The following is an 18,972-nucleotide window of genomic DNA, read 5'->3' as shown; positions in this document are numbered from 1 at the left end:
GAGTCAAAGTCCTAGAGTCTAAGTATCATTGAAAAAACACCTAGAGGCTTGCATGCCTTAATGGCAAGTACTCTTGCCAATGAACAATGGGAGTACATTAATATCCCTTGTTCGTTGGATCTTGTAGGTGACTCGACCACGACAAATTAATTCGTACCTACCAAGATGTGTTAGGCATCCTGACTTCCATTGGAATCAATGGTGGGAGCTCTTGTGTTGGCTAGGGGCATTCATTAACGGCCACTAAGTCAACAACTTCTTGCTATGTTCGACATCGACACATTTAATCACATAGTAAGATTTGTGCCATCGAGCGTTGAAGACTTCAAGACCGATATTTTGTAGCAGATGAAGCCGATTTCCTTTCATTGTTTTTCAGTTTGTCATCACTTGAGGACAAGTCAATAAATAAGGTTGGGGGGAGGGAAATGTAACTTCTATATTTTGTATACCTTCCAAGCCTTATACATTTTCAGCCGCATTTAGCAGCAGATTCCGAACATTCAGCAGAAGATCCAACAACAGATTCAACAGCAGATGCAACAACAATAAAAGATTCACTTTTTCGATTTCATCCACAATTTTCACAACCAAGTAAAGAAGACTATTGCAGCCACACGTGCACAACTCTCATCCATTTTTGGAAGGGTAAGTTAAGGTATGATATTTTCTAACTTCTAACCATTAAATTCCTTGAAAGGTTAGAATAATAATTTTTGGAAAAACTTCACTTCCTTTCCCCTTCCTTTCCTCATTTCACATAACTGCCCAAACCATCTGTTTAAGGGGAAGGATACATTTACATACATGCTTTGTCACATTCATATCCACAGTCATATATCACATTCTAAACCCCACTTACCTTCAAAATGTATTCACTATTACATGAGCATACAAATGGCTTTGTCTAAAGTATTTAAAAGTTAATTGGATGCCAACAGAATCATGGTTGTTACACAAGAACCAACCATGATGCATTCCAACAAAAATACTCTGCAATAAAAAGCACATTATCAATATGCAAAGATCATACATTGAATGCAACAAACAAAATATGGTTGAAACACAAGAACCAACCATGATGCATTCCAACAAAAATACTCTGCAATAAAAATCACATTATCAATATGCAAAGATCATACATTGAATGCAACAAACAAAATATGGTTGAAACACAAGAACCAACCAAGTTGTAGTTCATCAAAATAACGCTTTGCAAAAGCGAAGTAAATGATATCATGCAAAGTTTAAGCCAAAGCTCAAGTACCAAAAAGTAATGTAATAGATTGCATGAAGACATGCAATACCTTCAGTTTGGGGGTATGTTGGGCTCAAAATAGTCCCTATTTTCACTCCATTATTCACCAATATCTTCACATTTTACCTTCATGTCACCTCCATTCCACCTCCACATCATTACATTTACCTCATTATTGGGTCATAACTATGCTTTTCCAAAGTTTATTAATTCTTAACATTTTTAAGTGGATTTATGGCTAAACTTTAGAAAATAATATGCTTATACTTATACCTAACAATTAGAATGAGTTTGTTGACATGTGTAGGTACAAAGGAAGCTTCCAAGGCATCTTTATGTGGCCTTGAATGATCAAATTCGAATTTGATAAGATAAGCCTCATGGAAAAGATCATGATCTCATGGACAAGATCATGGACCTCATGGAGGAGATCATGGAGGATAGGGTTATGTGTCTAGATGGTTGAGAAATGTATGGAACTAAAGAGAGATTAGTGGATCATCATTATGAGTTTGTTATCTCATCCCATTGTATAAATAGGAGTACCTCCTCCATTCCAAAGGGAGGACTCTTGGAGCATGTATCCAACTTATGATGGAATAGAATAAAGCTTCATTTTACATATATTTCCATTATGTAGTTTTAGATATAAGTTGCCTTAATGTAGTATATGGAATAGCTTGTCACTTTGTTCTTAGGAGAATTGAGCTCACTCTAGAAGGATCAAAGGAACATGTTATTTCATATTAGATCTTATTTCATTTAATTGCTTAGATGTTTGAGGATTTGTTTGTGATTGATGAATGAGTTTTAAATTAGAATCTTATCAGCATATGAGAGGACAACCAAGGGTCTAAGTTAGGCTCTCTCTCCATTTGATTTGTATGATAATTGAAATTCATTCTTTTGCTTTTAAGTTTCAAGTTATTTCATTTCTTATGCTTATGAATGAATCTTAGTTTAGTTTGGATCAGTATATGAGGGGACAATCAAGGGACTAAGTTAGTCTCTCTCTCTATTTGAATCTGAACAACAATTAAATTCATTCTCTTGTATTTATTTCAAGTTTCTAGTTTTATGTAATCAATGATTTCTTTTCAATCTATAATACTGTAGGGAAGGACAACCAGGACCCTCCTTAGTTAGGAGCCTCTTCCCTTGCATATTATATTGAATCGTAAATAATTTAGTTAGACATAGAGTTAGTTGCCTACTCTTGCATATATTTTGCTGGCACCATCGCAAGCTTACGAGTTTCCCTGGTTGATAATTTAATGAAAGCAATTTAAGCAAATAAATTGCCCAACATGCAACGTTTTGATATCATACCAGCAACACAATCATTCAATGCATATAAATAATTCGTACCAGCAGTATGCAGCGTTTGCCAACAGTGTCCAAATATTGATATAATGAGGGTTGTTTGGTCTTCTACCAAACTCAGAGCATACTCAGTCCAGCACCACGCTCCAGGGAATAATAGACTCAAACGCAGTTGCAGTCACATTGTTGGCCATAACACCACGCTTCTAGCTGCGCCACCCTTCCAGCACACAGTCGCAGCGCTTCCTGGCATCACATGACCATTCCACACAGCAACTGGTTCTAGTCTTCACAGTAGGCAAAGCAATGCCTTAATGCAACAAATCGACCCTTCAACACTCCCACTGCATTTAGACTAATGAATTCAATAGTGCACAACATCTTGCAAGGATAAGATAAAGAAATCACCAATGCACGTGTACAAGATGCAAAGAAGGTGATAGTTCTGCAAAAATAGGCAGAACATGAGGGAGTTACAAAGAGAAGAAAGCTAAAATTAGAACTGGCTCTGATACCATGTCAGGCCAGGAGGTAACTCCTCAAATGAGATTATATTATTCATTTAGGTTGTTCATTATTATATACATGAGGGAGTGACTGTGAGTTTCATCTCCCGATGACTCTCCATTTTTTCTATTATTTATTACACTATTTATAGTTGTTCACCCAATCCCAATGATTAGGTGTCAACAGGAGGCAAGGATCAAATGGGAGTTGACAATCTCGTACAAACCCCAATCAAATGAGATTGTGAATAGAAAATCGATCCATCATCGATTCTATCAAGGCTATGATATATGACCAAGATCTACTTATACGCATTTGGATAGAGGCATGTAACATGACAGTATATGTGCAGACTGAGAGTTCTCAAAGGAAATTGGGGGACAAGAATCCTAAGGAAGCATTCAAAGGAGTGAAGCCAAAGATAGGACATTTGAGGATATTTGGTTGTCCAGTATACATCCATGTGTTTATGGAGAAGAGAATGTAGCTATAGCTTTCATGAGAGAAGGGAATATTCATGGAATATAGTGAGACCTCAAAAACTTACAAGATCTTCATACCAATGTAGAGGAAGACAGTTGTGAGCATAGATGTTAAGTTCGAGGAGAACTTGGCATCTAGGATGTCTCATGAGTTGCCACTAGTAGTGACAAGACAGAGAGCAAGGGGCTCTGAAGGGTGAGCATCATTCAGAGACTTCCAGTTCATGGAGTCATCCTTCTAATGGAGAGGAGTCATTAGCTCCTTCCAGTTCTGTCAAGAGACCCAAGTGGCTCCTTCACGACAGGTGATTGAGCCCAACTTTTGTTGCCGCCATGACAAGGCTAAATGAAAGAAAAGACCACCTAGCCCATCATTTAAACTCTTGGCACACTTCGTTAAATTCCCCTGTGATGGCAACATTAATTCAACCTTGATCATCGTACACAATATCTTGCTCGACTCGTAGGCTCGTCATTACATTGAGAGGTTTATCTCGGCAATGGAGGAAAATGGCATCATGGATAGTCAGCGTCCTTCCTCAAAGTCATTTTCGTTTTTAGCATGCATCCCTACAAAACAATTGTCAGTGTTAGCTATGCCTTCCGCCTTCGCCTCGTCTATGCAAGATTGTTATGCCTGCGACTCTAATAATCTCTTCCCATTCTTTGGTTGGATTGTTTCTTGGTTTGTTTTGGTCTACTCAACAATGGAGGGTTAGTATCACAATTTGTTTATCAATCGGCCATCTTCAGCCTCCCATGTTCGCATGGTGGCTTTGGAGTCTTAGTGGGCCTCCCAGGTTTTGCCTTCATGTTGCGACTTTCTCGCAGGGTTTTTTGTTTCCTTAGGATCCGTAGGCTATTCTGATCAAGTCTAAGGCTCAATAGAAATCGGTGTTTGGTCTTAAATGGCTCCATTCTTCGAATTCAAACCCCACCTTCATCTCAATGGTCGAAAGGCTCGTGGGTCGTTAATGTTTATAGCTTGTCATGCTCCTATTGGTTTTTCAATGGACCCTCCAAAAACTCCTACCTCCAAATTGGGGTCTTATTTTTCCTTTGTTGGTTGTGGGCTTCACAATGATTGCCAGCTCAAAGTGGTGGTCAAAGGTTCCAGCTGGGGGTGGTGGGCTTATGTGCTATGGTCAAAGGGCAATTGCAACACATGGTTCATGGGTTTGGGCTACTCGCACCTCGTCGATTTGGCTCCTTCATGGGTATATGTACTCTGGTGGAGGAACAAATGCAGATTGTGGTTTGTGGGCCTTGGTTGCTTGGGCTCCATCGGTGCAGTTCCTTGCCATGATAAATCCTCCATGACCTCATGGATACAACTTCCAAGTTCCACAACAATGTTCTTATTCTCTATCTTAATTGACCATGGGTGATTTCTTTTTGTCTTGGCTCTGTTTGGATAGCTTTGTAGAACAAAGCCTATATGTCTATAACCTCTTGAAGTTTAGTGTGGGCTCAAGCACTTTTTTCTATTTGACTGCTAAACTTATCAAGCGAGATTTATGTAATCTTAAGCTTCTCAATCTATGTTATTGGGTTGATTTTCCTACAAGCAAGTCATTGGTACAGAGAACCATCTTTTGTAATGCTCTCCTTCAATAATAAAATGTTGAACCTTACACAGAAAAAAGACCCAAGTGATTTATGTAGACATTGAAGGATGTTCATAAGCATGTTAAGGCTCCTAAGAACACATTCATGGAGACAAAGCCTCCACAGAAGTTTCCAAACTACATGGCGGTGATGGTTAACATCATTAATGAAGTAGCAAACCAAGAGGTTTGCCAAGATTGGAGGGAATACTAGTGCTAAATGACTCTTCGATAAGTAACTTCCTCGCTAAGAGGGTGTGTTGACGAATGTGGCATCAAACAAGTACTTATGCACAAGTCTAAGTGTCTATGTGTGGAAGTTGTTCAAAGCCTTTAACTTTAGCAAATTTACTTTAACTAAAAGAATAATTAAAGTGAAATGTTTTTATAAGAAAAAGTTTAATCTAATGAAATGCAAAAATCATTTGCATTAGTAAATTAGATGAATCCAAACCATTGATGTCAAGTGAGGTGAGATATAATCTCAATTGTTAATCACTTTAGAAATTAGAGTTATAGATTTGATCAACAACTCAAGCTTATTGAAAAGCAAAGCTAGGTAAACGAGGAAGAGACAACAATAGTGAACACAAGACACAGTGAAATAGTGAAGACCTCAGTGATAAGGTGAAGGACTTTCATCCAAGTGTGCAAGTTCTGAAGGAGATAATACCACAATCAGAAAAATTGCAACATGAGAGATTAGTTTAGCAAGTGAAAGGACACCCAAGTAGATCATACGGAGCAACAACAAGGTTTGCAGTTGCAACAAACACTCCTACATGAGGATCATAAGTGAAACAAGTCATGTGAACAAATCAAGGAGCACTGGCAACGCACGAGCCGCAATACAAGCCACATATGTGAGTTGTACAACAAGTCGTGCGTAATCCGTATAGGTTGTACAATGGATCAGCAAGATGGAGGGTTGTTATAGGAGTTTTTGAGCATTGTACAAGTGCCAAGTCAATTTTCAAAAAATTGTTGTAGCTTGTATTTTTCTTCAAAGGGTCGTTTTCCCAATAAGAGAGCCCTTCTATGCTAAGATTTTTAACTAATGAATAGCAGATTCACAAGGCAGAAATCTCTCTGTGTGCATGTGTGAGGTTGGTTGATCAAGTGCCAAGTCAATTTTCAAAAAATTGTTGTAGCTTGTATTTTTCTTCAAAGGGTCGTTTTCCCAATAAGAGAGCCCTTCTATGCTAAGATTTTTAATTAATGAATAGCAGATTCACAAGGCAGAAATCTCTCTGTGTGCATGTGTGAGGTTGGTTGATTTTGCTTCCATTGAATTTTTATTTTTTATTTTTTTATTTTATTTGTTGTTAATATCCCAGCAATGCAATTTAATTCAATAATCTGTGGTTTAATTAATTTATAGCAATGAATTACTAAAAAATATTTTGCTTGTTTGCTGAGATTAAAATAATTTAACAAATAGCAAACAAATCAAATCATCTTCCCTAAATTTCTCTAGATTATGTAAAATAAAAATTACAAACCTGTAATAATTAATTGTTTTGTACTCTCTTAGCCTGATTATAAATACTTCATCATCTAGATGGAATGAACAATGGATAAATTGTTGATTATATGAAAAATCTTGTCCATATCTTGTAGGGGTTTGGTGTAAATTTGTTGATTATATCAAAAATCTTGTTCATATCTTGTAGGGATTTGGTGTAAATTTGTTGCCAAATATAATAATGACAATTTGTGCTAATTAAAAAAGGTTGTGCTATAAAGTACACACTATATAAAGTTGAACTTGCCACAAATTGTGTTGTACTTGCATCAATTCTACGAGGACACTCCTGTTTGTATCACATAACGACTTAGGAGACCATCGGGCACTTTTACATGGACATGTTATCCTTCGATGTCAACAACATAATTTGTGACCGTAGCATAGCAAGCTCAAGCAACGTTGGTCCAATGGTTAGGTGGAGAGGTTTGGTCCCCACAGGTCTTGTGGTCCAATCCCGGGCAAGACTATGTATGCCTGAGAGCTGCTCCAAGCATGATTTATTCAGTTGAAAAAAAAAACTCCGAGCATGATTTATTCAGATGAAAAAAAAAAAAAAAAAAAAATCTCCAAGCATGATTTATTCAGTTGAAAAAGAAAAAGCTCAAGCAACATTGCTCCTTTGCCCCTAGAGAGCAATTTGGTTGATTATTGTTGAGTACTCAACAAGGATTTTCTGCTTGCAACACTCCTCCAACTGTCATATATATTATTCCATTTGGGTGAATTCTTGTTATGATTGCTCTACAGCAAATTTTGGCTTTGTATGAGAAATTACTTATTTATGCATTCACGCCTTACCCACCAAAAAAACAAAAATTAGTCAAATTTTCTTGAAGTGAAGATATGTTACCCTAATTGAATCTCAAGAGACTCTTTAAGATGTTGCAAGAGATCAATCTATATATAGACTTACCTAAGAGGTTTGAATGTTGATAGAAGCTCTGGCAGCACGTTTATTGGCCTCGTGGTTGATCTAAAAATAGCCAAAGTTACTATATAAGGAATTTTACCCCAGCAAATGAGCGTAATGTAAGTTTTTCTCCCACTAAGTAAAAACTACCCAGATGAGGTAGCAGAGCACATCACTGGGCTAGGCTAAGATTCAACTCTGCCTTTCCTTGATAGCTTGGAATAAGAACCCCTTGGTAAAGATTCTGAATGCCCAAGACTTGTTAATAATGTGTATCCCATGTCTCCTAAGCCCAGACTTTAATCACGCCCTAGAAAATCCAAACTAAGAAAATTTTATGCAAGCCTGTCAGAATCTCGACTTTATTCTTATTGCTATAAATATTAGATCCAACGAGGGGTTAAAAGTTATTGCCATTTTCTAGAAAAAACACATCTATGTTTGAAACATTGGGTCGGGGAATTATTTATTCAACACCATTTAGGGTGAGAACTAATATCGCATTAATGCAAGAATCCAGGCATTATTTATTTAACACCCTTTATGGTGAGAACTAATATCGCTTTAATGCAAGAATCCATGCATTATTTATTCAACACCCTTTAGGGTGAGAACTAATCTCGCGTTATTGCAAGAATCCAGGCATTATTTATTCAACTAATCTCGCGTTATTGCAAGAATCCAGGCATTATTTATTCAACTAATCTCGCGTTAATGCAAGAATCCACCATCCAACTGCCTACCTTAATGGAAAAGTTAAACGTAAAATCCTACAGCCAAGCAGAACAGCTTGAAGGCATGCACTCATTTACTTGCCCTGTCAGGGCTACACCACAAGTGTCTTCCCCCTTGTAAATTTTAAATAAGCATCTCAATCCATAGAATTATGTACACAAGAAGAATGTTTATTAATGTTTCATATGCATTTCTCTACTGTTCGCAAACAACAATGCTTAATTAATATTTTGCAATTGTTAACTTAATCATAAGCTACGGATGTATTGCATGATGGAAAACTTTTCTAAACAAAAGCTATGGCTGCAATTCAATTTTGTCAATAAGGGAAACGTTTCATAAGCTGCTTTAGCACCTACCAGCCCTTACTTTTATATAAATTGGTTTCTCCTTGGCAGACTAATTGATGGGCTGCATATTGGCTAAAATATATGCGTCAATATGCGTCAAGAAGATTTTGATCTCATGGTTCTATTGATGAACTTGTCTGAACTCTATTTAACTTGCTCTTAATCCATTTAGAAATTGCTGGTAAAATATAAACCTAGAATAGAACAGACTGCCTTTGTGAAGCAGTTTAAATGACTTGGTTGAAAACCTTCAAACCCCCTAGTACAAAGAACTATTTTAGCACTTAAAGTTAATGTGTGGTTTTGAATTCCAGTGCTTTAATTTGCAAATGTTAAAATTAAAAAAAAAAATGCTTCCCAGATATGTGTCAGACTGAATTGCCATTATGGAATAAGAAACATAATTTATCCCAATGTATGTCTTCCCTTGCGCATCTGGGCGATTCAAAAACATGAATTGGACCCCCAATTTGTTTGGTCAACTTACATTGAAAATAATACAACGTACAGGAAAACGAATGATAGAAATTTACTCCCCTTTTACCTCAATTAACCGTCCACGGATCCATTTTTTCTTCACATCCTTATTTGAAGCCATAATGCCATTGCTACCAGTGTGGACAGAGTTCAAGTCCGACGTTACAGGTATAATATTTGCTTGGCCCTTCGAAGCAAGAGAATTTGCATCTCCAGACATTGTAATGTCTTCCAAGAGGTTTGGCACAGGCCCGTTTTCAAACTCTGCAGTATTGTCTAAAACTACATCCTCACCCACCATACTAGAATGATTCACTGAAGAGTGCTTGGCAGATCCCGATTCAGATATTCCAGCAATATCCTCTGTCTGACCCATAGAAGCAACAGAATTTGCATCTACAGATGCTGTAGTGTCTTTCGAGAGGTTTGGCACAGGCCCCTCTTCAAATTCTTCAGTTTTTCCTAAAACTGCAGACTCATCCACCATACTAGAATGATTCACTGACGGGGAAGAGAATTGTTTCTCTGAATGTGGCATGGTGTTGTTTCTGGTTGTCGCATCAGTCATTGCCTCGAATGTTTTAGCAGTGTCTTCAGTTGTGAGATTGGGAGTTCCAAACAGAGAATTAACATAACTGAGGACTTCTGCTCTGCCTATTATTTCTGCAGAAGGACTGTATTTGCGGGCATGATGAGATACGTCACCTGTCAACATATCATTTAAGGCATTCCCTGCTATGGATTTATAAGTATCATAATAATTTTCCTTCTCAGTGTTGCTAAAAGACAAGTAATGCATGCTGTTAATGTCAAATGGTCCGGGTTTTGGAGATGGAATTATGAGAGAGTTGTCCATGTAATAATTTGATTGGAAGGTTTCTGCATCATCATCTGTCCCTGGGTTTCTTTGCAAAACATCCGCATCAACATAACTAGAAGATTCAACAGTTTGCATTGCACGTATTGCTTCTGAAAGCAGTTTCCTAGTTTCAAAGAGAGAAGCCTGGGCTGAAGCATCTGTAACTGCAGCAGCTTCTAATGATTTTGCAGCCTTTTCAGCTTCTGCTATTAGTAACCTGTTCACAAATGCATTCATTGCAAAATATTAAATTGGTGCAAATTTTTTTATGCTCAGTAGTCTACAAATATTATTTCATTGGTGAGGACACAAACATGCACAAAACAGAATAGCAAAGCAACTTGTAGCCATCTTTACCGTGCCCGCTCAGCTGCTTCTCTTTTCATCCTTTCAATGGATGATCGATTGGCTCGGAGTTGTTTTATCCTGTCCAATTTTTCGCCTGCCAATGGGTCTGAAAAAGGAGTTGGGGACATATTTTGGTATTTAGTCAGTACTTTCGAAAATTTAGAAGTTTTTTCTGCAGTTGATTTAGCACCATTTTTTAGAGTTTGTTTCCTAACAACTCTTCTGACAGATGATGATGATCCGTTTTCATTTACAGGCCGTTTTCTCACAACTCTTCTGACAGATGAGTGTGGTCTGTTTTGATATACCCTTTGCATTCCAGAGCACACCCTTTGCCGGTAAACCTGGAAGTACATAGATAAAGATTAGAATGTGCTAAAATAAGCAAGAATTTGGGAATTTCTGCTTTAGCACACACAACAGAGAATCCTTTCATTAAAAAAGAGATATGTGAACATGCCTCTTAAGAATTCAATAATGCCCTTACAGGATCTGCCCATTTGGCTTTGATTGCCTTTGATATATTCTTCTTCTGCTCAACTGATTTAGGGGCCCTCTTGTCTTTACGCTTCCGCTCAACAGCCTGCAACCAATCTTCATGCATCTTTTCTTTTAGGATTGCATAAGAATCCCATTGTAGTTCATCCTCCCCATCAGCACCTATTTTGGCAGATTCTGCAATACTCTCTTCCCACTGAAGCAAGCATGTTTCTTGCAATTTCTTCCTCTTACGCCGTCTTTCAATGGCCTTTCTCACTGCTATTCCAATCTTCTTCTTTGTATCCTCACTGCAAGAAAGAATTTTATTAATAAATTGAGAAAAACATTAAAAAGGATGTAGAAATCAAGATAGAGAAGCATGATGGAAAGCAACAAAGGCATAGCTAAACAGCAGTTAGATGGTGTCAATTGTAAATAATACAAGGAAAAATATCTTAAGTCTCAAGTGTGAAGTAAAACATGATAAATAATAACTTTGAAGGTTTTATATGAGCTAGGGTTTGTCCTCAACAGAGGACAGAGATGTTACTTTGGGATCTCGACCATGGCTCATGAGCACACCTCATGAAGTTCTGGAAACATGATTTTGATCCAAGAGCTAAGTTGCACTGAAATGAATACGGGAACGGATATGGATATGGGGTTTGAAACAGATACGGCAAATTTTCAAAAAATCCGGATACGATATGGCAAGGAAACGGCGCGCACACACACACACATATATATTACCATTCATCTTTTAGAATCTAGATTCTATATCTAAAAATACACATCATAATCATCATCATGAATTCAACATAAACAAAATTACAAATCATCATCATCAATTCAGCGTAAACATTGTCATCATCATTAGTGATTATTATAACATTCAACATATCGTCCAGTTTCTCAGTGTCTATTTCAAATTCCAATCATCAACATGACAACATCATCACCAAAATTAATAATGCTTACTACTTAATACAAAGTACAAAATGAACAATGATTGACAGTCTACTATCATATGGCATATTATTGTATTCAATGTTCATTGCTTAAAAGTTTAAAACAACATCATAAATTACATTTACATATCATAAAATATGTATGCATCCATGTAATTAAGATCCACATCCTCTCCAGGAGTGGGAGCATTGCTGCCATGTCCACTTAAAGATCCAACTATTGGTGCCTTCTCATCAAACAAAGTCATATGAAACATGGCATTCAACGTCATATCCAAGTCAGGCAACTCTGGTTTCACATCCCATAGTTTGGTGGGACCAAATTTGTATTTTTCACTCTTGTGTGATAGAAGTGTTAAGTTTAGGTATGTTCTATGCTTAGAGAAATTTATTTCAATTTTCACAGTTAGCTCAATATCTTTTCCAGATTAGCAATCCCATCAGCATTATAGTAAATTGCAGATAGAACATAAACATAAATCGCAGAAGACAAGCCAAGACAAGAGGACACAAGATGTGGCACTAGCCAGGGACAAATCCCAATGTGGGGAAACCCTTGATCAATTCTTTTTATATGTTCTTCAATAGTTCAGTAAAGAGGGGGAGAGAGATAGTACATTTACAACAGAAGTCAACACTTTGACTTATCTAAATAAGAACATAGATCATCTCTAAGAAGATGATACGTGAGATCAGTTGAAGACATGCTGCTTCAACTGATTCTCAAAAGGTGACTCCTTCACCTATCATCGTGCTACATCTTCTCATCACGCTGCACCTCACCGTGCTGCACCATGTTGCACCCATCATCACAATGTTGCATCTTATCATGCTTCATCAATCATGATAGTACCCATCATTGCACTGCATCATGTACCCTCATGTGCCATTGATGCACCTTGTTTTGCCACCATGTGCTTGATGTACCTTGCTTACCATACTGTTGTCCCAATTTCTATTGCAGCACCATGTCTCGCTGTTGTCCCAATTGCTATTGTAGCACTATGTCTTGCTGTTGTCCCAATGCTTACTGTTGTCCATGTGCCTTTGCTGCCATGTCACAGATGTCCCATGTATCTATACAACACTATGTACCTTGTTGTCCCATATATCTTGACAGCGCTATGTACCTTGCTGTCCCATATATCTTGATAGCACCATGTACCTTGTTGTCCCATATATCTTGACAGCATTATGTACCTTGTTGTCCCATATATTAGCACTGTTGTACTAGTTGCCTTGCTGTCCCATGCATCTAACTATCAGTCCACAAATAGCCCTCAATTCACTGCATGCTATTGCTGATTTCTGCCTAGGGTTTTGTGCATGTACTTGACTGGTTAGGGCACACCAACAAGCCTAACATATAGGGAGAATACCCCTATTTGCCTTGTTGTCCTTAGAGATGACTACGGCCTAGTTAGGAGGTCCTTTCTCTCCCAACAGCTACTGTAATAGTCCCTTACTACGTCCCTATAAACAGAGATATCCACCCCAATATCATGCATAAAACAATCATGAAACTCACCACTAGTCTGCGGCCTGATTTGCACGGTAAGACTGCTCCAATGTGTCACCTCAAGCCATCCTTCTTGCCTCATGCAATGACTAAGAGCTGCAGCTTTTCTTCTCTAAAATCTGCACCCAAAACAGTCCACAAACTCGGACCTGACTCAGCCTTCCTTGCTCCAAATTTGCACTATATTTCAAACCTTAAGATTGCATTAGGGCATCCAGCGTTAGGGCTGCTTTAGATCTGCATTAGGGTAGCGTTCTATCTGCATCTAAGGCAGCCTTCCATGTGTGTCTAGGGCAGCTTTCCATTTGCGTCTAGGACAGCCTTCCATGTGTGTCTAGGGCAGCCTCTCTTCCTCCAACGTCTAAGGCTTCCACTCCTAGATTTCTCTTCCACTAAAACCCAAGACAAGTGGAGAGAAATCAAGATAGAAGTGTGTGTGAAATGACTCTCAAATCATCTCCTTTTATACTAAAACGTTGAGCACATGTGAGGTTTATTTGGTTGTTGGCCGACCTTGACGAATTATCTTATAACACAAATAAATTCATAACTCCATGAATACTTATCGGAGTCGGATGATCTTTAGATCAATCCTACACCTCTCGATGAGAGGGATCCAAGAAAAATATCAGCTGCCATAAATAAGATGATCCACATGGAGTTTGGCCCTAGTTGCCAATTTTAACAAAGGCAGAGGTTCGAATGAACATACACTAGTTCCTCATCCTTCTTGGGGCCCAATTTGTTTCACTTCACCAAATGGATGAAGCCATATGTACCCCAGTTCCTTTCTACTGAAAAGGAACTAGCAACCTGTGACAAGATCATGATGGCCAATTTTTAGATATGTGGAAGTTCCCCACCATAGTAGTTCCACCAATCAATTGGACTTAATCGGTCATGCCCTGCATAGAATCAATATCAGCACCCAAACCCTCTAATCCCACAAAATGAGCAAACTCTAAACGAATCTAAATCCCAATTTCATGAACTACCAATAGCTTTCTAAAAGCTTTCTTAAATCATTGTGAGACTTCTGGGTCTTTGTTTGGTGTGGTTCTTTCTTAATCACTTAGCAATTTTGCAAAATAATACTTTGGATTCGCTGCATAGGCCAAAAGGTGCAATGGGGTGGTCATCTTGTTCCACCTTTTGGTCAATATATCTTTTACTTCTCTGTAAAAGACTTCATTTGGGTCATTCTCCTTGGCATTTATAACCACCCTTATCTTCTCTATCATGGAGTCAATGCCCTCATACACCTTTCCCAAATTAGGCATATTTGAATCAAACATGTGGAGCAAATCCACAATTGAATTAGTAAATGCCAAGAAGTACTCCACCCTGTCCCACCATTCACATCAACAACCAACTTTTTTACTACCTGTGCTCATTCAGATTGGGATGCCCTCCATTGGTTCCAAAGAAAACTGCATATCATTGACTGTAATGCTTCTTTCACCTACATAAGCCTTGTTAAGACTATGATGTGAGAAGCAAAATGAATCTCGACAACTTGCAAGTGCCAATGTTTCAATAAATTAAAAATCATGATTGATTGCCTACCTATTATGATTCATAACTCATGACATTTCTAGATTCCAATTTACATATTTGAATTTAGAGTCATAGAAATTAGAATTTAATAATTTATGAAATAAACTTTAAAGTTTAGGTACCTTAAGGAGCTCAAACTTCGCAAATTCCCTATAGATGCCTTGGGACATGTGGTGGTTTGTGATGAAGGCTTGAATTTATTTTGTCTCCTCAAAAATAACTTGAATCTACTCAGTTTGCTTCCCCATCTTGCTCAACATGAAGTTCAATGAATGTACAACACGAGGGGTCCAAAAGATGTGTTGATATTTGCCTTCAATAATTAGGTTTGTTGTTGTACACACCATTGCATTGTTAGTTATTACTTGGACAACATTTTCTGGCCCCACCAATTCAATTGCTTCAATCAAGATGTCAGCGATGAATTGGGAATCTTTCAACTGCCCCTCACAATCCACTGCCTTCAAAAACATTGCCCCTTTTGGGCTTTGAGCAATTACATTGATCAAAGGCCTATTCCTTTGATCTTTCCATCCATCAAAAATGATGGGCACCCCTGAAATGTGCCATGAATTACAAATGGGGCTTAATTTAGCGTCCAAATCTAAATTCTCAGCACACAACAATGTAGTGTGGACTTTTTCATACCCAGGGCTCTTGTGCCCTTTTGGAGCTTCATTCATTGCTTTGATCATCTTTGCCCAATAAAGAGATCGCACAAGGTTAAAGCGAAGGCCATTTGCATAAATGCATTGACCTATAGTTGCATCTGCCTTCTCTCGAGCATCATTATTAAAACTCATTTCAAGTGGTCCCAAATTAGACCGCTTTGAACCAAGGTTGCTAATTCCATAAGAGGGAAGTGGAGGTTTTCATGAAGATGCTCCCAACCTTGTTGGTTGTTTGAATTGAGAGGCGGGATTTGCCTCATTTCCTTTAGCATCTGCCTTGTCTTGTTCCATTTGATATTTTGCAAGTTTTTCCTTGCTTAAACCTTTTCTTTTTGTGCCATTCTCTTTAGGTGGGCCGGTGCATATTTGAATCCCATTGCCTCTTTAACCCAAGTAAATGTGCTTTAACCCGAGCGTATGATCCCTTAACCTCCTTTTGACACTCACTGCAAACCCATGCTAATGATCCCCCTCCTTGGATCTTCCCAACAACAGTTACATATTTCTAAATTGGTCACTTTGGATCAACTTTAGAGGTAGATTCAATTTCATGTTCCTCATTACGAATGGAGGAACTTAAAGTTTCCATGATGATGATGTAAATGGAAACTGCAAAATAAATTTGACAATTACAAATTGCACTAGTTAAAACGTAGCCTTATGGTGATATCTTGATTCAACCTTGTTGAAATTGAAATTGTATTAATGATTTAATCTCTACAAATGATCAAAATAATAGTCATTTGCACAAATAGACAATTTTGCAAGAATGTTGCTTTAACCTAGGGATTGCTAGATGCATGACTCAAGAAAACAATATAACTGAAGCTAAACATAAGCATCAACAATGAACAATGTAAAAGGAGAAGAGTAAAGATATAGAAAATCCAATTAATGTTTATTACTACAACCTAAAATTCAGCCTCCATTAGGCTAACAAGAAAGCAAATCTAACAAAGTTGAGAGCAATGAAAATGTTGTCCCTACAATGCTCCAAATTAGCAAATAGGGATGAATATTAAGAATAAATGAAAAAAACAAAGGCCTTTTCATGGTGGTTTGTCAACATTATTAGAACTGGTAAATAAATAATATGACTACACAAACTTTATTTAAAGGGTGATATTTGGAAAGATATTATTATATGGAGAATTATACTTCTTGCTTGGTACCAAGTAATTTAGTGTCTATTCTAAATTCATTAATGCACTTCGAATTTCCCAATTTTTTTGGGTGGTATTACTACACTTCATAATTTTTTTCTTAGCATTCATTGATTCATATGCTTTCTACTTTAGTGCGCTCTCTATATATATTCAAGAGAATATTATTGGTGATTTTATTTCATATAAAGATAAAAAATATGTGGTACAACTCTGCAGTATATACAACTTAAAGAAATGGTGCCAACAAGTCGATATTGCTTCAACAAAGTTAAAAGTCAAAGACTCAAACCTGTATTTACTATTTAAGTTCAGGTAACGGCGGCTCCTCCAACAACGGGAGGGTCACGGCGGCTCAGGTGCTCACTGCTTGGTCTATGGCGATCACGTGTCACAACGGCTCTCTGTGAGTCTACTCAGGTGCTTGGTCTATGGCAATGACGGGTCACGGCAGCTCCTCCAACAACGTCAGACAATTCTCGAATGAAAAATAACCAAGGGAATTGAGATAAGTTAAGTGACAAGTCACTTGGCGCTAAAGTAAAGGCAGATATGTTAAAAATTAAAACCTAAAACTTCCTCTGACACGAAAAGTTTTGCGTTCTCGACAGTTTTTAATGTTTTAAGGGTGGATTTGTTTCTGAAAATACAGAAATGAATCCAAAAAAATTTAATACCCTTGGAAACGTATCCATTTCCAGATACGGAATTTGGCAGAAAAACTTTTCCACAACGTTTTGGATGAGGATCATACCTGTGTTCGTTTCGTAAACATGGAACAACATTTCAGGCCCATTCTCCAAGCATTTTCGGTAACCTTTGTCGAAGAGAAAAAGTTAATATTATTACAATCGCCACTCATTCCTTGCAATGCAAATTAGTATTCATTCAAAGGTATAAGAGATTCTCTTCAATCCTATGAAAAAAATGTCAAAACTACAAGACAACATGCTGCAGCGACCTATGCCAGAATCTGCATAAACAGGGATCTAAGAAATGCCCTAGCAAACGAACTAACTCTAAGGCTATGTTCATTGGTCTAGGAGCAAGATATCAACTATGAGAATATTCCCTTTAAGTGCAAATGTTCTCAATAGTATGGTCATTTCAAGTAGGTATGTCGTAAGAAATCAAAGGAAGCAAATCTTGAAAAGAACCATTCTCCCTAGGGAAATCTAGGTAACCAGAAAAAGGAGGGGATCAAAAGATTAACAACAAGAAACTTAAGTTGGGCTTTCAGGGAGAAAAACATAGAAATACAAGAAATCCAATTGCCTAAACACTGAGAAAATAAACACCATACAATTGTGCTTCAAGGGAACTATGTTTCTAGCCCTTTGGGCACAATCCCCAAATATAACCCCTAGCAAACGAACTAACTCTAAGGCTATGTTCATTGGTCTAGGAGCAAGATATCAACTATGAGAATATTCCCTTTAAGTGCAAATTTTCTCAATAGTATGGTCATTTCAAGTAGGTATGTCGTAAGAAATCAAAGGAACCAAATCTCGAAAAGAACCATTCTCCCCAGGGAAATCTAGGTAACTAGAAAAAAGAGGGGATCAAAAGATTAACAACAAGAAACTTAAGTTGGGCTTTCAAGGAGAAAACATAGAAATCCAATTGCCTAAACACTGAGAAAATGAACACCATATAATTGTGCTTCAAGGGAACTATGTTTCTAGCCCTTTGAGCACAATCCCCAAATATAATATATCTGAAAATAATATGTGCTTCAAGGGAACTATGTTTCCAACCCTCTAGGCACAATCCCCAAATACAATAGATCTAAAAATAATAACAACAAACTTGTTACAACCACAAATCTGCCCTCTTAGCTGAAAATCAAATTTGAAAGTATACAAAGTTTGAATAGCAAAGTACACTTCATAGACATAAGAATGAAGTGACAAGTAAATACCAACAGCTTATCACATATTGGTACAAGATAGTCCTTCAAGCTTATTGCAAGCTAGGACTCTCCATGCCTCCAAACCCTACCTCGGGCATCCACCAGCAATAGCAAACCCTAACCAACAATATAAAAGACCAAGCACGACATCCCACAAAGCTTTCTAGCCACCCCAAAGCATTCACAACAAGCTAACATTAACACCAAGTGCATCCTCGATTTTTCACCAAACTCGCCTCACACAAGCTTTCCAAGCAAAGTGCTCCAAGTCTCCTATAACATTTCTTTCCCACAAACCCTAAGTCATCTTCACACAAG

At 37.7% G+C, this 18,972-nt stretch overlaps 1 protein-coding gene across 2 annotated transcripts in view; it reads right to left on the bottom strand.

The window, feature by feature from the left end:
- Positions 1-9,064: 9,064 nt before the first annotated feature.
- LOC149175028 (uncharacterized) overlaps positions 9,065-18,972 on the bottom strand; it is a 77,780-nt gene continuing 67,872 nt past the window's right edge. For both annotated transcript variants that reach the window (XM_089419500.1, XM_089419499.1), the window contains 3 exons: positions 10,872-11,172; positions 10,394-10,728; positions 9,065-10,253 (listed from right to left, as the gene is read on the bottom strand). In XM_089419500.1, coding sequence (XP_089275626.1) covers positions 9,230-10,253; positions 10,394-10,728; positions 10,872-11,172 — 1,660 coding nt within the window. In that variant the 3' untranslated portion in view covers positions 9,065-9,229. The remainder of the gene's footprint in view (positions 10,254-10,393; positions 10,729-10,871; positions 11,173-18,972) is intronic.

The sequence above is a fragment of the Pinus tabuliformis genome, chromosome 4_1 (assembly GCF_031772625.1).
Source record: "Pinus tabuliformis cultivar Carrire ecotype Pingquan chromosome 4_1, CPIR1, whole genome shotgun sequence".
Lineage (NCBI taxonomy): Eukaryota > Viridiplantae > Streptophyta > Pinopsida > Pinales > Pinaceae > Pinus > Pinus tabuliformis.
Note: the sequence above shows the minus strand (reverse complement) of the source record. Positions and strands in the feature narration are given on the sequence as shown.